General features: G+C 34.4%; 1 protein-coding gene across 4 annotated transcripts in view; it reads left to right on the top strand.

Moving 5' to 3' along the window:
• Wdhd1 (WD repeat and HMG-box DNA binding protein 1) overlaps positions 1-18,341 on the top strand; it is a 53,944-nt gene extending 35,603 nt beyond the window's left edge. For 2 of the 4 annotated variants that reach the window (XM_078049933.1, XM_078049935.1), the window contains exons 17-26: positions 2,973-3,087; positions 3,796-3,927; positions 5,591-5,808; positions 5,905-6,023; positions 6,153-6,209; positions 8,683-8,726; positions 9,099-9,269; positions 9,941-10,071; positions 14,003-14,141; positions 17,473-18,341. In XM_078049933.1, the coding sequence (XP_077906059.1) occupies positions 2,973-3,087; positions 3,796-3,927; positions 5,591-5,808; positions 5,905-6,023; positions 6,153-6,209; positions 8,683-8,726; positions 9,099-9,269; positions 9,941-10,071; positions 14,003-14,141; positions 17,473-17,667 (1,321 nt within the window). In that variant the 3' untranslated portion in view covers positions 17,668-18,341. The remainder of the gene's footprint in view (positions 1-2,972; positions 3,088-3,795; positions 3,928-5,590; positions 5,809-5,904; positions 6,024-6,152; positions 6,210-8,682; positions 8,727-9,098; positions 9,270-9,940; positions 10,072-14,002; positions 14,142-17,472) is intronic. The other 2 variants (XM_021735055.3, XM_078049934.1) reach the window with 2 other exon arrangements.
• Positions 18,342-18,786: the final 445 nt, after the last annotated feature.

The following is an 18,786-nucleotide window of genomic DNA, read 5'->3' as shown; positions in this document are numbered from 1 at the left end:
GTCTATATAAACAGCCATCTTCCTTTCTTCTTTTTAGAAACTCTGAACATGAATATCAGATTTTTTTAGTTGTGTTCATTTAACAAGCATTTGTTATAGTATAGTACTGACTATATGTATTATACTACACAAAAATTAATTTTGCAACCCTGAAGAGGTAGGTTTGTAAAATCATTATGCTAATCCTGAACGAAGTGCTTTAAAAGAGATGTGAACAGCCAAGGGTGGTGGTGCATGCCTGTGAATCCCAGCTACTGGGGAGGCTGAGGCAGGAGGTCACAAGCCTCAGTAACTTCATGAGACTATGTCTCAATGAAAATTAAAGAGCTGGGGTTATAGCTCACTGGTGGAGCTTCCCTGGGTTCAATCCCCAGTATTGTCGAAAAAAAAAAAAAAAAAAGTTGTGAACAAAGTTCTTTGTAACACAGAATAGAAAGCAAAATTTTCTGACTAGGGAAGATTGGTTTGGACATTGGCCCCAATTTTCTGTAATCTGCTGGTTTTTTTTTTTTTTTTTAACTCTTCCTTTAATATAATAAGAAAACAGATTTGGAGATTATTTTGCAAAGAAATTGAAGTAATTTTGTCTCCTTAGTAACAGTGGTTTATTTTTTTCACATTTCCTCTTCCAAATGGTTTAGGAACATGGTTTCTAAGAAATTCATTCATAGTAGGCAAAACCCATCAAATTAACAATCAAAATGTGTTTTTTCCCTCTGTTTTCTCCATCAGAGGGATTTTTAATGAAGAAAAAGTCTTTAGTTCAAGTCTTTAAAGCTAAGAAAATTATAAGAAATATGAATTGGTGCTCTGCTTTAATGTAAATGTGGGTTAAAGTGTTAATAAAATCTCAGCATCTTTTGTGATCATTGTTTGCTGTGTATAAATTAATGGAGTATTTGAGCTATAAAATGTTTTAAAACAAAATTTATCGTGTTATAAAAAAAAGTATGTAGACAAAAATCAGCAACCTTTTTAATTTTGTTAATGTATATGTATGTATGTAATTATACTTACATTTGTGAATGCACATGTTCTTCTATATTTGGCCCAAGCATTAAGTCCGTGGTGGTTGTGTTGTTGTGGATAGTTGCATGGCAGTTGATACAGAAATTTTTCAAAATCAAGGTGTTTGTGCTGCCACCTTATACTCTGTTCTGAAAATCACTGGTTTCTATAAAATCATAAGAGGGAGGAAAGTAGAAAGAAAATAAGATTATATGTCAAAAAAATTGGAACTTTGAAAACATTTGTATTTTTATTGTATAGTCACATAAAAAAAGGAAAGGTATTCAAGTCTCATAAGAAGAAGTTCCAGTGTAGTTTCAAAAACATTCCTGGGGGGTTGGGGATGTGGCTCAAGCTAGCGCGCTCACCTGGCAAGCGTGCGGCCTTGGTTCAATCCTCAGCACTACATACAAACAAAGATGTTGTGTCCGCCGAAAACTTTTAAAAAGTAAATATTAAAAAAAAAAAAAAAACATTTCTGGGTACTGGAGCTTACTTTTTTGTTTTTGTTTTTTGGTATTGGATATTGAGCCCAGGGGTGCTTAACCACAGAGTCACATCCCTAACCCTTCTTTATATTTCATTTTGAGATAAGGTCTCACTGAGTTACTTAAGGCCTCGGCCTCCCAAGCTGCTGGAATTATGAGCATGTGCCACCATGCCCGCCTGGAGCTTACTTTATTTTTCCTTTTCTTTTCTTTTCTTTTTTTAGGTGAGATACCAGAAATTGAACTCAGTGGCATTCTACTACTGAGTTGTATCTCTGGCCTTTTTAATATTCATTCATTCATTCATTTATTTTGGGAGGTACTGGGGATTGAACTCAGGAGCATTCAACCACTGAGCCACATCCCCAGCCCTATTTTGTATTTTATTTAGAGACAGGGTCTAACTGAGTTGCTTAGTGCCTTGCTGTTGCTGAGCCTGGCTTTGAACTTGCAGTCCTCCTGTCTCAGCCTCCCTAGCCACTGGGATTATAGGCATGCGCCACTGCGCCCAGTTTAATATATTTTTTGATACAGGGTCTCACTAAGCTGCTGAGGGTGGCCTTGAACTTGTGATCCTCCTGCCTCAGCCTCTGATTATTGGGTTTGTAGGTGTTCCTCACCACACTCAGCTGCTGCTTAATTTTTTAATTACTTTACTGGGCATTTAATAATAGTAGGAGATGTTTATGAAAACAATCTTACACCCAGGGGCCTAATTTCTATTTTGCATTTAAAAGCCTTCAGGAATTCCTTGACTTAAAGCTCTGACAAAAAACCTCTACTATAATTTAAGTGGATGACTATTTGAAAGCATTGACCAAAGTACTGTTTTTTAAAATGACTTTATGAAAATAGAAAATGTGTGTGTGGTAGAGTGTACAATCATGGTATTCTTTATGAAATCATTTTGAGTGCATAAGTTAGATTGTCATACATATATACACATTATTCTGTGTATTGAATTCTTTTTAATTAAATAACCTTAATAGTCTTACTAATGAGTGTCTTCAAATGTCTTATACGTAGCCTTATCAGAAAAAAAACTAGGCAAAGTGTGTTACCATCTAAAGGCAATCTTTGATTTAGCAGAGTTGGGTCTAGATTAAAACTTTATGATATTGCATTTCCTGTGCCACTCTCACCAATATCTAATAAACACCTGTATTTGGACATTTCATCATCTTGTTCCCTTATTTGACCTTTTCTGCCATGGGTAACAGATGAATGAGATCAAGTGAATATCCAAGATAAAGTGCTGATTACATGAGCTCTATGACATGTATTTATGGCACAGTTCATAGATTTTTTAAAATGGGTGGTTTGCTAAGAAAAATATAAAGAGGACTGATTTCATTTTGAGTCATTGTTATTTAATAAAGCTAAAGTGAGTTGCTGACTTTTGAAAATTATGTATCTCTAGCAGCTTTTGTGACATATTAGAAGTTTTTTATGATAGAACTTTTCCTTTACTGACAGGTGCATCCCTTGTAAAGGTTCTCGGTTTCCTCCCACCCTTCCACGCCCTGCTATAGCTATATTATCCTTTAAGATTCCATACTGTCAGATGGCAACTGAGAAAGGACAAATGGAGGTATGTGAAAGCCTTACCTTGTCACTCTGAGTTTGACAGTGCACTATCTATGTGACACAGACAATTTTAAATTATTATGATGTCTAGTGTTCAGTATTTAGTACTCTTCAATTTGCTTTTAGGGACTTTATCTACAAGATAAATGGTTATAACCATTTGTAAGGCCCTCCTTCTCAGGATTAGGCAAGTCCTCCATACATTTTGTGCAATAAGCACCTGGTTTGCCCCATCTTGATCCTAGCGCTGTGTCATTAAATGCCATTTAAAATCTTGCAATTAGGGCTGGGGTGTGGCTCATTGGGGAGGCACTGGATTTGATCCTCAGCACCACATAAAAATAAATAAATAAAATAAAGTCATTGTGTCCGTCTACAATTAAAAATAAATAAATAAATAAATAATTTGAAATCTTGCAGTTAGTTATTTTAAGTGAGAAGCAAATCATCTTCTAAAAAGATCATTAGCCATGATAGCTAGGAACTATTTAATTAAAACACTGTACTGTACCATATATATACATATATCCTCCATTTTTAAGAACCAAAGATAAAGTCAAGCTGTAATATTGCATTGGAATTTGAATTATAAAATAAAGAAAGAATTTCGGAAAATATTTTATTCAAAAACTGGTATCTTGAGATAAGTATTTAACATTTGCCTGATGTTAAAGTAATGTTTGGCTTTAAGTAATTTTATCCATTTTTGTAGGAACAATTTTGGCGTTCAGTTTTATTTCACAACCACCTTGAGTACTTAGCTAAAAATGGTTATGAATATGAAGAGAGCACTAAAAATCAAGCAACAAAAGAGCAACAGGAACTTTTAATGAAAATGCTTGCGGTGAGTTCAATAAATATATTGAAAAATGAAAGTTAATGCTTTTCTATATGTTGAATTTCTTAAGAGGAATTCTCAAATTTTATCTGGTGGTGTTTTTCTCCCTTACAAATTCTGTTTCCCACTTGATGTTTCAGTTAAAATATTTAAAAACATTACTTTGTGGCTGAGATCACAGGCTGACATAGACTTTGGATGTAGCTCATGCTACATCCCTTTTGCTTTTACTTACCAACCTGTGTTTTATAGCAGGCTCTCCAGGTAACTGTGAAGCTTAATAAAGTTTGAGAACCTGTGCTCTGGTTCCTGTACAAACCATACTTCATTTTGGGTTTGAGCTGGTTTTAGATCTGCAGGGTTGGGTGGTATTTTGGCTATGCCCATTACTGTCTTTGAGTTACCTACATGTAGTAAAAGTTTGCTATAGCCAGTGGCCAGATTTGGTGCATTGTATACTTTAAGTATATTTGTTTTTGGTATAAGTATCTTAAAGTTCATATGATTATGTCCTCCGCGTTGGTTTATGGGAAAGAATATATATTTTTCCTCTTCTGGACTTGGCTAGACTGTCAGCCTTTGAGGGCAATGACCATGTCTTCCTTTCTTTTCCAAATACTGTGAGGCAGAGTTCCACTCGGTTTAAGAATTACTGCATACATCTGGATGCAGTGGTGCATGCTTGTAACTTGGGAGGCTGAGGCAGAAGGATTACAAGTTCAAAACCAGCCTCAGCAATTTAGTGAGGTCCTAAGAAACTTAAATAGTTTCCCTGTCTCAAAATAAAAAATAAAAAGGGCTGGGAACTAGCTCAGTGGTAAAGCGCTCCTGGGTTCAATCCCTAGTACAAAAGAAACAAAAGGGAGAAGAAAAAGGAATTACTTTTTGCAGATAAATGATATCAGAAATCTTGAGGACATTCTAGAGCTTCTATGCTAATAGATCAGATGTGGGATATGTAAGTAATAAACTTCTTCTAATTACAAGACCCTTGAGGGTCTTCAAAGTATCAAGAGTGTGCTTGACTTTGAACTAGAGTTGTCCTACTTTAAATTTTGAAAATTCAAAAAATGGAGAAGAGTCAGTGTTTTCTAAAGACATTTTACATGAATATTCTTTTTAATATTGTAAGCATGAAAAATAAAACAAAATGAAATAATGTTAATTTAGAAGCTATATAATTGTTTCTGATCATTGAAGATCATAGAACTTCTTCCCACCAAATATGCTTACTATTATTTATTTGCTAGTTCTGAGCAAAGTAATGATGGATTCTTTTTACAGTTATTTTTTCTTTGAACTTATTACCCTATTTGGGTGGGTGGCTGATGGAAAATAAACTTAAAGAGAGCCACATTTAAATTTTAAGCAATTTTTTTACTTTCCTTGCAATTCACAACTTAAAATTATATTTCATCAAACCTAAGCTTTTAATTGTAAATTTTTTTTACATTATTTTCTTCATTTAAGCCACTGAGAAAGAAGGGAAAAATGCAGCCATTTATTGTAAAATGCTTTCCAATTTTAGAGATGTAAAATATGTAAAAGTGTGCATCTTACATCAATGAGATAAGGTATCTAGAAAACTCTTTTCTCTGTTTTGCTAGTAGTATCAGTGTGTTTTAAAAGTTCTGCTTAATCTAATGTGATTTTCCCCCTTTTGGGTTAGCTTTCCTGTAAACTGGAGCGAGAATTTCGTTGTGTGGAACTTGCTGATCTAATGACTCAAAATGCTGTGAATTTAGCCATTAAATATGCTTCTCGCTCTCGGAAATTACTATTGGCCCAAAAACTTAGCGAACTTGCTGTAGAGAAGGCAGCTGAATTGGCAGCAACCCAGGCAGAAGAGGAGGAAGAAGAAGATTTCAGGGAAAAGCTGAATGCTGGGTAAAATCTACTTAATCATTTGAATTTTCCTTTACCATTCTGAATATTAAGTTGGTCTCTGACTAGCTTGTTATTGAATAATATTGTTGCCTTTAGTTACAGTAATACTGCTACAGAGTGGAGCCAGCCAAGGCCCAGAAATCAAATTGAACAAGATGCTGAGGATAAGGAAGAAGCTGATGATACAAAAGAAAAACCAGAACTACATAAGCATGGTGAGATATATTTTCTAGGCTAAAAATTGAATTCCCATACTTTTTCAAGGCATCCTTGTTGTCTGATTGTTGACTATCAAGTATGATTATTTTCCTCATTTATATTGTATTTTTTTATTTTAATTATAGTGCAGAACTCATTTGCCAAAAGTTCAAATTCCTCTGATGTGTCAGCTATTAAGTCAGGTGAGAAATATTTGTAAATTTGTAATGTCAAGGAAATTTTACAGATAGTTTTTTAAAGGATTTTTTTTTTAAATCACAAAACACCTTCCCTTTCAGAACTTGCTTTGTTTTTGTTTTTATCAGAGAAGTTTGTGAAACTGATCGTTGAACACATTTATTAAAATGTCTGTTGTGTGCTAGATATTTTGCTAAATGATGGTATAGGACTCAAGCAGACATGCATGGTTGATCCCTGCCTTAATGCTTTTCCAGATTAGCTGGCACAACATGTTGAAGACAGATGTGCAAATCACTAAGGAGACATTGAGGATGCTGGAGAAACAGTTGAAAGTAGTTGCCTTTGAGAAGTGGGACTGGGAGATAGGGAAGGTTGGAATAGGGGACTGCTGGGTTTTTTTTTTTTTTTAATCTAAAACTTATACTGATGCCTGTACTCCCAGTGGCTGGGGAGGCAAAGGCAGGAGGATCGTGAGTTCAAGGCCAGCCTCCGAAAAAGCGAAGCCTTAGCAACTCAGTGAGACCCAGTCTCTAAATAAAATATAAAATAGGATTGGGGATATGTCATATGTCTCTGTGGTCAAGCCCCCCTGAGTTCAATCCCTAGTACCACCCCCCCAAAAAAAAAAAAAAAACAAACTTCCACTGCCATATGACTTTTAAAACTATTTACATTTCATGCTTTTAAAATTGTGTACATATATTAACTTATGTAAAAATATTAACTTTACAAACATGTATATATTATTAAAAGAACATATAGCAGTTGACCATAACCCAGTCAGTGGTCGAGATCCCAAAGAAGGTCTCAAGGAGTGTTTAAAGCAGAAACTGGAGGGATGAATGTCAGCCAGGCAAAGGTGAACAGGAGCAGGAGTAGAGGAAGTTACAAAGAGTGCAGGGAGCAAGGAGAAAGTGGTGCTGAAGGGGTTTGGGCAGGAGAGAAATTCTGCAGGCATAGTAGGCCATATTAAGGATTTTGATATTTATCATAAGGACACTGGGAGGCTGTTAGAGGTTTTAAGCAGGGGCATAGCCTGGCATACAGCTGAGGAGGAGGAATGGGTTTACAAAAACTGCTGAAGCAGTCCAAGTGAGATTGAATAGTGGCTTGGACTAGGGTGGTGATGGTGTTGGTTGAAAGAATGGGTAGAGCATAGAGGTGTTTCTGATGTGGAGAGTACAGGAGTTCAGAGTGTAAGAATGACTCTTAGGTATTTTTGTTTTTATTTTGTTTTTTCTGGTACTGGGGATTGAACCCAGGATCACTTTACCACTGAGCAACATCTCTAGTCCTTTAAGACGGGGTCTCACTAAGTTACTGAGACTGACCTCAAACTCACAATCTTCCTACCTCAGCCTCCCAAATCGCTGGGATCACAGCCTGAGCCCCTGCAGCTGGTGACTTGTTTCTTGAATAGTTGATTGAATGGTGATACCACTTACTGAGTCAGGAAACATGAGGGAAAATCAGATTTAGATAGTATGATGATGAATTATGAGATACATAAAATGTTACACAGACAGTTGGATATTTGGATCAGAAATTTAGGAAAGTAGTCTGGCTTAGATAATGTACATTAAAATAACTGGGAGTAGCAAAGCAATTTAAACCAGGACATGGGTGAGCACACTTTGGGAGAGTATATGAAACAAGAAGAAAAATGAACTTAGGCCTAGGAAAACCCCAACGTGTCAGCATCAAATAGAGGAATAGGGGGAACTGTTGAAAGAGAATGAGCACATTGGTCCAAGGAGAAAGGAGCTAACTCAGGGGTTGTCATATCTCAGAAGTCAAGGGAAGTATGAAGAAGAAAGGAATATTCCACGATTATGGAATACCACTGAGAGGTCAAATAAGATGATTGAAAAGTATCTACCATATTTGATCATACAGAGATTTTTGGGAGCCTTAGCAAGAAGAGATTCTGTATGGTTATAGGGTTGAAAGCTACATTATTATATGGTAGGTTATAAGAGCAGGGAGGAAATGGGAATAGCAGTGCTGACAACTTTTGAAAAATTTGGTTGGATAGGATGGAAAGTGAAAGTGGTGGCTGTAAGGAATGTGGGGTATCTTTTTTTGTTTATTGAGAAACTTGAGGATACTATAACAGGAAAAAGCCAAAGATGAAAAATGGATTGATAGGTCAAGTTTCTTGACAAAGCAGGAGGGGGTGGAATCCAGAATAAAGGGATTACTAACCTTAGTTAAAATAAGGTAATAGTAATGGGAGAAAAGGATAGGTCTGTACATATCAGGTATATTTCACAGTGGCAAGTTAGGTAGTTCCCATCTGAGATTATTTTGCCTGGGGAAGTAGGACAAAAGTCATCCATATTTGTTACTAAGTTTTAAAGTTGCAAAGTGCCTTTGCTTTCATATAATACAGATTTAAATATTTCTTCTAGTATTAAAAGTCATAAGTCATCTAGTTTTTGCCATGATTAAGTGAAGGTTTCTTTCTTGTGAAAGGTGCAGTTATCTCTAGCAACCAAGGACGAGTAAACCCCTTCAAGGTAAATTTTTTTCCAGCATTATTTTCTGTTAAATACATGACTATACAAAAAATATTTCCAAATGATCAGATGACCCTCTTTAGAAGCACGGAAGACTTACCTTTATGAAAACAAAGAAGAAAGCAGCCCTGGTTCACATCTGAACCAATTATATTTTCTAATTATATACCAATGGTTTTAAAAGATACTCGATGTTTTTCTTTGAGATGTTATTTGAGAATATATGCATCAATCTTAATTTGAATCATATGTATTCATTTCCAAAGATGAGACCAAAATGTAAACTTAACAGAAATTTAAAGGAAAAATAAACCTCTTAGAATTTTTGTTTTCTTCTTTAAACATAAAGTGCTAACATTAGTTTGCTCTTAGGTATTAGCCAGTTCCAAAGAGCCAGCTGTGTCATTGAATTCAACACGTTCAACTAATATTTTGGACAGTATGAACAAATCATCCAAGAAATCTTCTGCACTTAATCGGGCAGCAAATAATGAAAGGTCTCCAGTTATAAAACCTCTGATTCCAAAGCCAAAGTCTAAGCAGGTAGTGTTTCATCTCCCCACATCTTCAGTGAAGTGCATGTGAACTGTTTGTCTTCAACGTTGTTTGCTGTTTCAGGTATAGGATTGGAGGAACCAGTCTTTCATCATTCTAGTATGGAAATGGATTTAATTATGGTTTTGTTCCAGAATATTGTGTGTGTGTTTCTCTCTCTCTCTCTCTCTCTCTCTCTCTCTCTCTCTCTCTCTCTCTCTCTCTCTCTCTCACACACACACACACACACACACACACACACACATCCCTATCCCCAGGGACTTAGCTATCTACTTATATTTTAGAAATACCTCCCAGGAGGTTCTGAATCATATCCCTGTTTACTAATGACTATTCTAGTATACGGACCTAATCTTTCTTCTGTATTCTGACTCTGTCCACTCTCATATGTGCTTCACCCCAAAATTCTCATCAGTTAAATACATTCATTATTTTTCTTTTCCATTTCATGTAATTTGAAAAACAGAACATGAAATAAAGTACTTTTTTTTCTTGATTTTATGTGTGTAAATGTTAATTTCAACTGAGAACTCAAGATTTATTTGTTGGTATAATACTTCTAAATAATAAATAATTATAAATGTTTCTTCACATATTTCAGAACTTTCTTGTAACATAAAATGCTACATGTGATACTTAAGATGTTTGTTTTTTTATAGGCATCTGCAGCATCCTATTTCCAGAAAAGAACTTCTCAAGCCAGTAAGACTGAGGAAGTGAAAGAAGAAAATCCTAAAAATGAATCATCTGAAACCCCAGCTATCTGTCCCCAAAACACTGAAAATCAAAGGTCAGTAATAGGGAGACTTGTATTCTAAGTATCCCAGAAAAAAAGCATACAGTAGGCACCCATTATTCAAAGTACAAATTTTTACAACTATTATTATAATCACCGATAGTGGGTATTTAAATACTTGTGACATAAAAAAATATTGACCAATGGCTGTTTACTTATTATAATTTGCCTTAATAAACTTCTAAGTTCTAAATTGCACATTCATTTTATTGGGACACTATTTTATAATTCATGTTTTATTTGTTTTTTAATAATGTAGTTATACTGGAAGGTAGACAGCAAAAGATACAAAAAGATAAATCATGGAAAATAAATCTCTTTCCTAGTCACCCATTTCTCTTTCCAAAAACAATCATTGTAACACATTTCTTATGTAGCTTTCCAAAATTATTCTTTGCATGTGCAGATACATTTGTTTGTTTTTTAAAATTTTTACACAAATGATAACAGACCTTACTTTTTTTTACTTAATAGCTTTTACAGATCATAAAGAACTTCTTTAATTTTTAACATCCATTGAATAGATAAGTCCTAATTCATTTAGATCTCTTCATGTGGACAGAAAAGTGGTTGTTAGACTTTTGCTAGTATGAATAGTATTGCAACGAATATAGTTCAAATTAATATGCACTAATATTAATAATTTTATAGATAATGCAAAATTGTTCTACAATGATGTCTTATTATATACCACTATTAATGTAAGTGTTTCTGTTTGCCCATATCTTCTTTACTCATCAACACAGTGTGTTACTAAATTTTTTTTTTTTTTTTTTTTGAGAGGGGATCTCACGGTGTTGTTCAGTCTGGTCTCAAACTCTTGGATCCAAGTGATCCTCTTATCTCAGCCTCCCAAATAGTGGGGACTACAGGCATACACCATGACACATGGCCTTCTAAATATTTTGATCTCTGCTTTCTCGATTTGTTTTAAATGCATTGATTAAATGCATTATCTAATTTTTCTAATGACTTTATATTAACCAGTTTAATAAAGGGAATAGCTTGTTTTTGTATTTTTCAGGGATAATTCTTTTTTTTTCCTTCTTTTATTAGTACATTATCATTATAAATAATAGTTGGGGGGCTGGGGATGTGGCTCAAGCGGTAGCGCGCTCTCCTGGCATGTATGCGGCCTGGGTTCGATCCTCAGCACCACATATAAACAAAGATGTTGTGCCTGCCAATAACTAAAAAATAAATATTAAAAAAAATTCTCTCTCTCTCTCTCTCTCTCTCTCCCTCTCTCTAAAAAAAATAATAATAGTTGGGTTCATTTGGACAAAACCATACATGCATGGAATTCCATTTCAATCCCTGGTGTCTCCCTCTTTTGCCTCCCCCTATTCTCCTTCCTTTAGTCTACTGGTCTTCCTTTCACTTGTTTATTTTTGATTGGTGCTTTATAGACCTACATAAAAGTGGAATTCACTTGGTATATTTATACATGCACATAAGATAATTTCGTTAAATTTATTATATATTTCCTCCCCTTTCTCACCCTTCTTTTCTCCTCCCTCCCTCTTGATCTCCTGTTCCACTGATCTTTTCTATATCTTTATGATATCTGATCACCTCCTCCCCTTTCCCTTTGTTTTGCTGAAGCTTCCACATATGAGAGAAACATTTGACCTTGAGTCTGGCTTATTTCACTTAGCATGATGTTCTCCTTTTCCATTCATTTACTAGCAAATGCCATAATTGCATTCTTAAGGCTGAGCATAATTCCATTGTATATATATATATACTACATTTTCTTAATCCATTCATCTAATGACAGACATCTGAGCTGGTCCGATAACTTGGCTGTTGTGAATTTTTCTGCTGTAAGCATTGATGTGGATATATCACTGTAGTATGCTGATTTTAATTCTTTTGGATAAATACTCCTCAGTGTGTTGGGATAATTGGATCTTATAGTACCTGTGGTTTTAATTCATGATTATTTCCCATTTTGTTCTGAATTTGATTTAGATCTTAAATAGTGAAAGTTTTATTATTTAAGGAAGTTGAGACAGGGTTGAGGATGTAGCTCAGTGGTGGAATGTGTACCTAGTATATGGGATGACTGGGTTCAATCCTCTGTACCACAAAAAAAAATTTGATAATTCATCTTTTTTTTAATATTTCTTAGTTGTAGTTGACACAATACCTTTATTGTATTTATTTATTTATATGTAGTACTGAGAATTGAACCCAGGGCCTCACACATGATAGGCAAATGCTCTACCACTGAGCCACAACCCCAGCCCCAGTAATTCATCTTTTCATATTAACTGATTACACAGAAAACATATCTTTTGGAATATCATTAAGGCCATTATCATTTTTTAAAGAATATTTTTTGTTGTTGTAGATGGATGCAGCATCTTTATTTTTATTTATTTATTTTTATATGGTGGTGAGGATCAAACTCAGGGCATCATGCATTAGAGGCAATCACTACCACTGAGCTATAACCCCAGCCCCAAGGCATTACCATTTTTAACCAAATATTCTGTCACAGATATTGAAAAAATAAATCAGAAGAGAAATACTTTTTTAAAAAAATTAAAACTTCTATTTAGAGGCAGATGATTGTATATTATTAGACTTGTGACATTTCTCCAAATTTAATTAAAATAAGTCTTTACTATTTTCTGCAAATTCAAGAATCTTTGTTCAGCGTTTATTTTAGCATTGATTTTTGTTTGTATTATTTTTCTGGAAAAAGAATTACATTAAAAGATTACTTGGGATCTATATTTTCAGAAATTGGACAAATGGTTATAGTCACCCAATTAATATTAATATTTTAAAATAATTTGGTATTTTAAACTTGGTATTGTTGGGTATGGTGGTGCACATCTGTAATCCAGTGACTCAGGAAACTGAGGTAGAAGGATTGCAAGTTCAAGGCTTGCTTCTGCAACTTAGACCCTGTCTCAAATTTTAAAAAAGGGCTTTGGATGTGTCTCTGTGGTGCACCCCTGGGTTCAATCCTTAGTATTGTGGGGTGGGGGGGGACACAACATTTTTATCATTAACATTTTACACTGGTATCTTTGTTGTATATTTAAACTCGTCATTTAGAATCTATTCAGCTTCAGCATAGTGAAAGATAAAATAGCTGTTGGGTTAAATGGGGGGTCTCTGGTGTCAAACTGCCTGGCTTTTGAGTCTCAGGTCTAACTTTTACTATCTCTAATGTGGGGTAAGTTATTTCATCTCTCTAAGCCTCAATTTCCTCATCTGTGGAATGGAAATAACTAATTGTTCCCAAGTATTCATAGGGTTGTTGCTATATCAATGAGATAATGTGCACATAAAGCATTTAGAACAATGACTGGCAGAAATAAGTGCACAGAAATTATCAAATGGCTATATTAAACTTTTATTTAAGACCTAAAGACAATCTGTGTCACAAGCAGAATCTAGTAAAATTTACAAGTGTGATTTTTGTCCATGCTTTACATAAAGATAATACAGGGGAGGACCCAGGTCAGCTGTGAGCACAAGGGTGAGACAATGGGAAAGGGGCTTGAGAGAAATCAGAAAGATTTCAAATAGCTGTCGTTGGAAATGGAGAAAGAGCCTTCTAAGGACAGTTGGAAGAGTTTTATCATACCAGAGGGGCTAAGTGAGCTTGGAGACCTTGAGCCTGTCAGCATTCATAAAAAGTTCCAAGTATGACATTAAGGTTGTTGCTGCACTTAGAAAGTACAAATGTGGGTAATCCTTTTGAATTGGCCTTGTAGTAGATTTTGTCATTTAATTAATCCAGCAGTCTCCAGTCAGTTTGAAGTAATATGAATATTAACAGAGATAATTGTCTCTCTTTATATAGGTTTGCAAAAAAATGAATTGTTAATTGCTAATTTAAAAAGCCATAAAGTACTTTAAGCTGTATATCAAGCATAAATTTATTTCATAATTACTATTTTAGGCCAAAGACTGGGTTCCAAATGTGGCTGGAAGAAAACAGAAGTAATATTTTGACTGACAATCCTGACTTTTCAGATGAAGCAGACATAATAAAAGAAGGAATGATTCGGTTTAGAGTATTGTCAACTGAAGAAAGAAAGGTAAGGAAAATTGTGCTGAGATTGACGATTTTTTTTTTTTAATATTTTTTTAGTTGTAGATGGACACAGTACCTTTATTTTATATAGTTTGTTATTTGATGCTTGGGAATCCAGTGCCTCACGAGTGCTAGGCAAGTGCTCTACCACTGAGCCATAATCCCAGACCCTGGAGATTGAGATCTAACTGAATTTTCCAGGCTTAAAAAATTCTTATAGAAATGCCTTTTTCTATGTTTGGAAAATTGAATACAAAGTTAACTCATACTTTCAGACTACTACCTCAGGGTCCTTGCAAGTAGAATTTTAACAAATTCTATCTACTTACACATGAGTATTCTCCTTTTGATGGGAGGAAAATACATTTCATTGTAAATTAAGTCTGGTGGCTTACACCTCCTGTGAATTGCTGCACTGTGAAGAAACGAGGAAAGGAATGTGTCTGGTATACCAAGAATCCTCAGGCTTCACTTCCCTAGGGAAGCATTGTGCCACATGGGCACCTACTGACAGATACTTGCTTTAATGAATTGGGTTTTATGAATGAAGGTATTGTTTAATGAGGAAACTAGAAACTGGTCTAATCACTTCTAACCTCATTTAGAACTTCTTTAGTAGTTTTGTGTGTCTTATTTTTGTTAACTATTATAAAGGGATTAAAATTCTCAAGGATTAGATAAATTAGCAGATGAATGTATAAGACCTTTTATTGCAAAAGGGGAAGAGATGGGGCAAAAGTTGTGATCAGTTCTGGTTTTTTGTAGGGTGTTTTGTAGTGCCAGGGATCAGGGCCTTGTACATGCTAGACAGATACTCTGCCACTGAGCTGTATCCCCACCTGTGATTATGTTTTTGAATATTTAAAAATGAAGTCAACATTTTTTTTTCTTCTTGAACCATTTTGATCATGATGTAGTCAATATTTTTAAGGTAAATGCTAAATGTTCTCTTTAATCCAGTTTATTAATGTAGCAAATTCTACAGGTCAAATGTCTCCTTTATATTCAAAGAAATAAATGGCCAGAAAAATACAGTAAGAGGAAAGGAACTATTATAGATTAAATGAGACTTCATAGATGTGGATGTTATTTGACTTTTTCAGAGTGACTAAAAATCAATCATAAAATAATACATACTATATAACTCATTTATTTAACATTTGTAAATTGGCAATGTGATAGGGATGTATAACAGAATAGTGGTTGCTTGGGGTTGGAACCTGTATAGAAATTTAGTGGAGTGGGAAACAAGAGGGATCTTTGTGGCGATAGAACTCTTCTGTATTTTGACTTTGGAAAATGCACATTCCTACAATAAAATTAAATGGATATACCCATACAAATAAGTAAAAGGAAAACTGATGATTGTATCAATGTCAACACCCTGATTGTGCTAATTGTGCTGTAGTTTTGCAAGATGTTACCACTTGGGAAAATTAGGTAAAGGCTGCTTGGGATCTTTCCTATAATCCCAAGTAAATCACAATTATCTCAAAAAGTTCCTGCAGTTTTATTATTTGCATTTAATATGGTTAAATACAAGAAGAATTTAGATTGAAATAACAGAAATAGAATGCAAAATTTTTAATGTGTTCTCCAATTAAAATTTTTTTTAAAAAAAATTTATTTTAACTAGGTATATAGGAGCAGAATGAATTTTGATTCATTTTTTACAATTGAAGCACAACTTTTCATTTCTCTGGTTGTACATGATGTAGCATTGCACCACATGCAGTCATACATCTACCTAGGGTAATGATGTCCATCGAGTTTTGTTTTTAAATTTTTAAATAAAATTGATTTAAGGGATGCATGAAAACAAAAATCTTATATATTAATGGGACGACATGATGATTCAATACATATAAGCCTTGTGTAGTGTTTAAACCAGGTTAAGCATTTATCTCTTTTATCAATTGTGAAGAAAACTTTCAAAATCCTTTCTTTGAGCTTTTTGAAATGTACAGTACATTATTATTGTATCTAGTTACTCTCCTGTTCAAGAGTACTCCTTTTTTCTAGCCATCTATAGTTTAGTACCAATTGATAAACATTTTCCTATTCTTTCCCCAGCCCCTAATCTTCCTGGCCTCCAGTAATCACCATTCCATTTTCAACTTCTATGAGATCAGCTTTTTAAAATTTTAATGTATTTATATATTTGTTTTGTTTTTGTGGTGCAGGGCATCAAACCCAGGACCTTATGAATTTTAGGCAAGCATTCTACCACTGATCTACATTTCTAGCTTTTCTAAATTCCATATATGAATGATATTCTGCAGTACCTGTCTTTCTGTGCCCAGCTGGGCAGACACCTGTAATCCCAGCTGATCAGGAGTCTGAGGGAGGTAGAAACCAAGTTCAAAGCCAGCCTCAGCAACTTAGTGAGGCCCTAAGCAACTTAAAGAGACCCTATCTCAAAATAGAAACAAAAAGGGCTGGGACGTAGCTCAGTGGTTAAGCACTCCCTAGGTTGAATCCATGGTACCAAAGAGAAAAAAAGATCTTCAGTTCCAACCATGTCGCCACAAGTGACAGCTATTATTCTTTCTTATGGTTCAGTAGTATTCCATTGTGTATGTATATGTACTATATTTTCTTTATCTATTTATTCACAGACACTTCACTTGTTTTTATTTCTTAGCTATTATGAATCATGCTTTAGTGAATATGAGAGTACAGATATCTCTTCAATATACTGATTTCATTTCCTTTATATACTGAGTAGCAGAATGACTGGATCATGTGGCAGTTCTATTTTTAAACCTCCATACTGTTTTCAGTAGTGATTGTGCTAATTTAAATTCCCACCAACAGTGTAAAAGCTTTCCTTTATCTCCACTGCCTCTCCAGCATTTGTTATTCTTGGTCTTTTTGATAATAGCCATTCTTCTTAGGGTAAAGTGATATCTCATTGTAGTTTTAATTTAAATTTTCCTGATTAGTGATGTTGAACATTTTTTCGTATGCCTGTTTGCCATTTATATGTCTTCTTTTGAGAAATGTCTATTTAGAATCTATTGCCCATTTTTTAATGGGTTTTTTGCTATTGAGTTTTCTGAGTTCTTTAAGTATTCTGAATATCACACCTTGTCAGGTGGACAGTTTGCAAATATTTTCTCCCAGAGAATAAAAGATTTGTTAACAATTAGAACCTTTAATGATTAACTTAACAATTCAAGTGACAACTTTATATATATATATATATATATATATATATGTGTGTGTGTGTATATACATATACATATATGTAAGTGTTCCTAGAAAAGTAATAACTCCCATCCTATTTCCTTGTTATTAGTAAAAAGTCTTTTCTCCCCCAATATTTTCCAAAGGCATGGACTAACAAGGCCAAGGGAGGAACTCCAAGTGATGAAACTGAAGGAAAGAAGCGAAAACATGCAGCTGATGAAAGTCTTGAAGCAGAAAACCAGAAGGAAGCAGCAAAGGAGAATCTGAATTTGCCTAAAAAGCAAAAACCCTTAGATCTTTCTACAAATCAAAAGCTATCGGCATTTGCATTTAAGTAGGTGTAAAGGAAGAAAGTGACCTTATGGATTTTTTTGCTCGTCTTTAAATATGAACTTTTTTTTAATATTGAGGAAATGGATTATTATATATTTTAAAGGTTTAAAGACAACAGTTTTTCTTAATAAGATAGTGGGGTGTTAGCTCAGTGGTAGAGCACTTTCCTAGCAAAAGGAAAGGCCTGGACTCCATTTCCAGCACAAAAAAAGAAAAAAACAAAATGTAGTAATTATATTGATATAGGAAACAGCATGTGTGCAAATTATTCTGTCCCCACATGGAGCAGAAGCATTATGATTGTAATTACTAACTACAGGCCATATTGTATCCCAATAGAAGTCAGTTTGATTTTATTTCTTACCTTCAAAAATCATCAAAACCAAGATTATAAAACTTCTGCACAAGGAAGTTATCTTCTAGGGGTTTCTTCAGTTGGTTTATGTCATGTACTGGGAAATACCACAGTAGACCTCTTCCCAAGTATGTTAGCATAGACTCTTTTTTTTTTTTTTTGTCTATATTAGACCTGGGGGGGCATGCCTTTTAAATATGGACCTCAGATATGTAAATAATCTTACAAATAAAACTTTGTTTTAGAAATTTCTTTATATACAGTTTTCAATTTTCTGTATAGTGTAGGCTTTTTTGATAAATAAAACTTTCTCACTTTCCATAAGTGGCTTGCTATGGTCTTAATATTGTATCTCCATGAAGTGGAAATGCTTCTAGAAAATATATTACACATTTACCACCATAATTTCTATACCCCAAACCCCCTGTACCACTAGCTCTGCATTGTCTATACAGTAGAGACTGGAAGGCATTGTTTGAGAGTACTGCAGCCCAGTGCACTGATTATCAGCCATCAGCAATACTTTGCTGAGCAAATCTTTAAAAGCTTAATAAGGGTAGAGTTAGGGAAAATGTTTAACTCCTCTTTTATTTTGAACAAACAAATTTGAATTATTTATTTCATTTTGACTATTCTAAGCAGAGATTAAATGCAGCAACATAATGGCAAAGTATAGATTGGGGAAATGGCAAAATAAAATCAGGTGACTCAAAATTAAGAGTAGTTTATAGATTTAGGTGAACTGGAGTCAAAGGATACTTTTTATCCC

Source organism: Ictidomys tridecemlineatus, chromosome 5, assembly GCF_052094955.1.
Source record: "Ictidomys tridecemlineatus isolate mIctTri1 chromosome 5, mIctTri1.hap1, whole genome shotgun sequence".
Classification (NCBI taxonomy): Eukaryota; Metazoa; Chordata; class Mammalia; order Rodentia; family Sciuridae; genus Ictidomys; species Ictidomys tridecemlineatus.
This window is presented reverse-complemented; position numbering and strand designations above follow the sequence as displayed.